This window comes from Triticum dicoccoides, chromosome 3A (assembly GCF_002162155.2).
Source record: "Triticum dicoccoides isolate Atlit2015 ecotype Zavitan chromosome 3A, WEW_v2.0, whole genome shotgun sequence".
Lineage (NCBI taxonomy): Eukaryota > Viridiplantae > Streptophyta > Magnoliopsida > Poales > Poaceae > Triticum > Triticum dicoccoides.
In genome coordinates, this window is record NC_041384.1 from 393,988,963 (window position 1) to 393,993,285 (window position 4,323).

Consider the following 4,323-nt stretch of genomic DNA (forward strand, 5'->3'; position numbering starts at 1 on the left):
ATCAGCGTGTGTGCCATATGTGCATGCCCGTGTGTACATGTTTTTGGGTGTTGATGCATTTGCACAGGGGAGTGCATGCATGCGTGATGTGTGCTGTAAATTTTACAGTTCCATTGCCTCCATCACCAGTGATGGATAATTCTACCATGAGGGATGCAAAACTCAGAAATGCTAGTGCCTACTTTAGTCAATGTTTCTATGAGAAGTTTTGGCTGATCTTGATTCCTGATCTTGTGGTTTCTCTTTTTGAGATGCACATTTGTATAGCAAAGTAGTTGTACATGCAGCATGCACTTTTTAAGTAGCAGCTTTGAACTCTTGATTTTTAGCTCATGAGAAGAAAAAGGTCAGTCTTTCATCTAGTGCTTCTCCTGTGCAATTGGAGTATTATTATGTTTGGTGGTACTGTCGATGGTTTTGTTTCTGGTTGGAGCCACTCGCGTTCCTTGTATCTTGTGAAAGTTAGTAAGAGCATCTCTAAGAACAGTCTCTTGGAGGTTCGAGACGCGGCAGGAGGTCTTACGAATCAACTTGTGATGACACCTGTCCTGCAAATGGTGATTAGCTTGTACATTGGAATACATCGACGTCTTCAGTTATCACTAACCCTACTCCTATTTGCGGTTTACTTTGGTCACTTGCTTTGCGTTCATCATATATGATTGCATATTTGACTGTAGCAATTGTTTAGGCACATCTTTATATTCTGACCCACCATCGACGTGGTGAGAGACCCCCTAGTCGTCGGGATACCATCAGAGCGTCCTGTGCTCAGAAAACTGTCTGTTGGGACATCCCACAAGGGGTATAACCCCCAACTAGTCGTTTCCCTCTCATTATTCTATGAATTCTCAAAGCGGGTTTATAAAAATGCAAAATCTAGGAGTACTTCAAATAGGTTATGCCTTAATTCTCTCTCTAGAAATATAATCCCTTTGCAAAAAAATGTAGGACGTTTTTTCAGCTTAAATTAAAGGCCCCGTTTGGATTCCTTCCTCTCCACAACTCCGCTCCGGAGCTGGAGGAGCGGCAGTTCAAATTCGCGGAATGGGGAAGGAGGTGCTTGGCAGATCCTGAGATTTCACAGTGGGAGGATTACCGAACAGCCCCTAAACTGCCAAAATTTATTTTATTTTCGTACATAGGTAGTAGAAAAAAAGGCACCCGAGATGCCTCTTAGAGTATCTCTAGTGGAACGTGTAAATTTGGACGTGTATATCTTCATATACACGTCCATATACACCATGCTAAATTATACATCTCTCAATTTTTCAGTGGAACGTGTAAATTAGGACGTGTATATTCCAACGGCTATATTTTTAAACGGCTATATTTCCAACGGCTATATTTCCAACGGCTATATTTCCAACGGCCATGTTTCCGATCTATATAAACCACCCCTACCACCTCTCTTCCAGCACACTTCTACCTGTGACTTCTCTTCTCACCTAGATTTCTCTATCGTTTGTCACGCAACACAATGAACACATCCACTTGGGACATGAGTTCTTCGTCATCTTCATCTGGCGACGATGAACTCATACTTGCAGCATTCGCCGAGCGGGAGGAGGAAGAGAGGAAGAACGGTCGACGCCATGGCGGTTCCAAGCATGGACGTCAGTCAATCGATCGAGGAAGAGATGCCGGATTTCTTCTTCTGTGGGACGACTACTTCAAAGAAGTTCCTCGCTTTCCCGAACATTTGTTTCGACGAAGGTTCGTAATTAGTACACTTCTCTGCTTTGGTCCTTTTTTCATTTCCCTGTCTCATTTAATTTTTATGCACAGATTTAGGATGTCGCGTACTTTGTTCAACCGCATAGCTGATGGTATACTTGAGCATGACTATGATGATTATTTTACGCAAAAAAGAAGTGCTTCTGGAGCTCTTGGGTTACATCCTTTGCAAAAGATGACCGCGGCGATGCGGATACTAACATATGGAATAGCAGCCGATTATGTTGATGAGTACATCCGGTCCGCTGAGTCTACTAATTTAGAGTCTTGCAAGAAATTTGTGATCAAAATTTGTGAAGTTTTTGGGGAAAAGTACCTGAGATCTCCAAATGAAGAAGACATTGCTAGGTTACTTGCAATAGGGGAGGAAAGAGGATTTCCCGGTATGTTAGGGAGCATAGATTGCATGCACTGGGGGTGGAAAAATTGCCCCAAAAAATGGCATGGCATGTTTAAAGGCCATGTGAGCGAGCCCACTATGATCTTGGAAGCAGTTGCTTCACAAGATCTTTGGATTTGGCATGCTTATTTTGGTTTACCAGGGTCTCTGAATGATATAAATGTTCTTCAACGTTCTCCTGTTTTTACAAAGCTAGCCGAAGGCCAAACTCCTCCAGTGAATTATAGCATCAATGGCCATCAGTACACAATGGGGTATTACCTTGCAGATGGTATCTATCCACGGTGGGCAACATTTGTGAAGAGCATACCAGCTCCAACTAGCAGAAAGCATAAAACTTTTGCCAAGAAGCAAGAGGGGGCTAGGAAAGATGTGGAACGAGCCTTTGGAGTTCTGCAATCCCGTTTTGCCATTGTTCGTGGACCGGCTAAAGGATGGAAACGTAAAAAAATCACTGATGTCATGAAAGCTTGTGTCATAATGCACAATATGATAGTTGAAGAGGAGCGGCAAACTGGTCGGCAAAGCTGCACTTTTGAGGCAATGGGAGAAAGAGTCACAGTCTCTCGTACTCATGCGGAAGAACTGAGCTCTTTTATTCAGATGACTAATCGGATTAGAAATTTCGATGAACATGATCAGCTTAAACTTGATCTAATTGACCATGTCTGGCAAAAGTTTGGAAACGAGTGATGTAATCCATGTCTTTGTAATGCAGCTATCAATAAAAATATTTATGCAATGAGTGATGTAATCCATGTCCTCAACTAGCAGAAAGCAATAAATAGTTCTTACAACTACAACATATAGCTCACATTACCCTAGGCCGCGAGCAAGGATCTCCTTCTGCTTAGCTTGATAGAACTGCTTTTGAACATCAGTCATACCACTTGTGTCGATGAGCATGACCCTCTCATCTAATTCAAACTGTCTCTGTGCATCCTCCCTCTCGTTTCGTGCATCCTCATTCTTTTTGAGTGCAATCTCCTCTTTTCGCAATTCCAATTGCTGTGCGTAGCGAGCATTTCTTGCCGCCTCTTTGATCTCATCCTTCTCTAGCTTTGCTGCCCACACAGTTTCTAATGACAGCTTGCAAGCACTGTCATCAGCTTTACCTCTCTTGTCCCTCTTCACACCATCAGGTCTTTTCTCATGTTCAAGAGCATCAGTGCGTATCGAGGTAGCATCAGTACGTACCGAGGATGCATCAGCCGGATCATTGGTGGCTGTGCCTGGACTTGCATCAATGGTCTTCTTTTGTTTCTTAAGAGAAGTTTCAACTTCTCTTGTCTGCCACTTTGGATACTTCGAAAACTCTACATAGCAATGCATCAGTGTGAAAGGCTTCTTTTTTTTAAGATCCATTTCCTTGAACAAAATGTGTGCATCGTTTGTCTGCACATATAAATATGTTGTTAAAATAAGCACAACACATATAGAATATTGCACATCACATATAGAATTACAAGAAAGGCGCATACCTTTTCTTGTATAGTCCTTTCACTTTCTTCCCTATTTAAAATCTGCTGAAGGCAACCACAAAATTTAGAGGTCTCTCTATTAATCGTTGTGTAACGGCAATTGATTGCATTAGCATTACGCTCCGGCCATGATGATTCCTTGTGTGTGTTGTAGTACTCTGAAATTCTATCCCAATAAGCATCCCGGTTTTGATCTGTCCCAACAATATCCAAACTTGTATTTGCCCATGCTGCTATGAGAACCTTGTCCTCATCACTAGACCAATTTTTTCCTTTGTTGGATTTTCCTTTCTCTGTTATTGCAGAACGATGCTGAGTTGATGGAGTTGCCTGCTCTCTAATTGGACTATCTGGTTGTGTTTGTGTGTAACCAAAACCAATGGTGTCCAAGAAGCTTTGGTCACCCTCCATCTGCAAGCAACCAATGCATAGCTATTTTAGACCACAATCTGACATCAAATTAACATGGCCAAGCAACAAGCAACAATTTACAAGAAATGCTCTCCAATTGGACTATCTGATGGAGAAAGCATTGCAATTTCCTGCCTCTCCCCTGCCCGTCCTCTCCCCAGGCCGCAGGCCGCCGGCCTCCCCAGCCCGTCACCTCCTACCTCTCCCGCATCCCGCACCCCGCCCGCATCCCGCACCCCGCCGCCCGCCCGCATCCCGCCGCCCGCCCGTGCACCCCGCCGCCCGCCCGCACCC

The 4,323-nt window shown here is 43.7% G+C and overlaps 2 protein-coding genes across 2 annotated transcripts in view; one reads left to right on the forward strand and one right to left on the reverse strand.

Annotated features, from left to right (window-relative positions):
* Positions 1–1,405: 1,405 nt before the first annotated feature.
* Positions 1,406–2,830, forward strand: LOC119272326. Its single transcript, XM_037553826.1, has 2 exons — positions 1,406–1,716; positions 1,789–2,830. The coding sequence occupies exons 1-2, from the start codon at positions 1,481–1,483 to the stop codon at positions 2,828–2,830; spliced, it is 1,278 nt and encodes a 425-aa protein (XP_037409723.1). The 5' UTR covers positions 1,406–1,480.
* A 123-nt stretch (positions 2,831–2,953) lies between these two features.
* LOC119272327 (glutathione S-transferase T3-like) overlaps positions 2,954–4,323 on the reverse strand; it is a 2,110-nt gene continuing 740 nt past the window's right edge. Inside the window, exons 2-3 of the mRNA XM_037553829.1 lie at positions 3,619–4,029; positions 2,954–3,532 (exon numbers count right to left, since the gene is read on the reverse strand). Coding sequence (XP_037409726.1) covers positions 2,954–3,532; positions 3,619–4,029 — 990 coding nt within the window. The remainder of the gene's footprint in view (positions 3,533–3,618; positions 4,030–4,323) is intronic.

Bases quoted from the DNA above. Each gene is read 5' to 3' on its own strand.
- LOC119272326 (XM_037553826.1), top strand. From the start codon at position 1,481: ATGAACACATCCACTTGGGACATGAGTTCTTCGTCATCTTCATCTGGC. The intron at 1,717-1,788 runs GTTCGTAATTAG...TTTTATGCACAG, and splicing joins GAACATTTGTTTCGACGAAG to ATTTAGGATGTCGCGTACTT.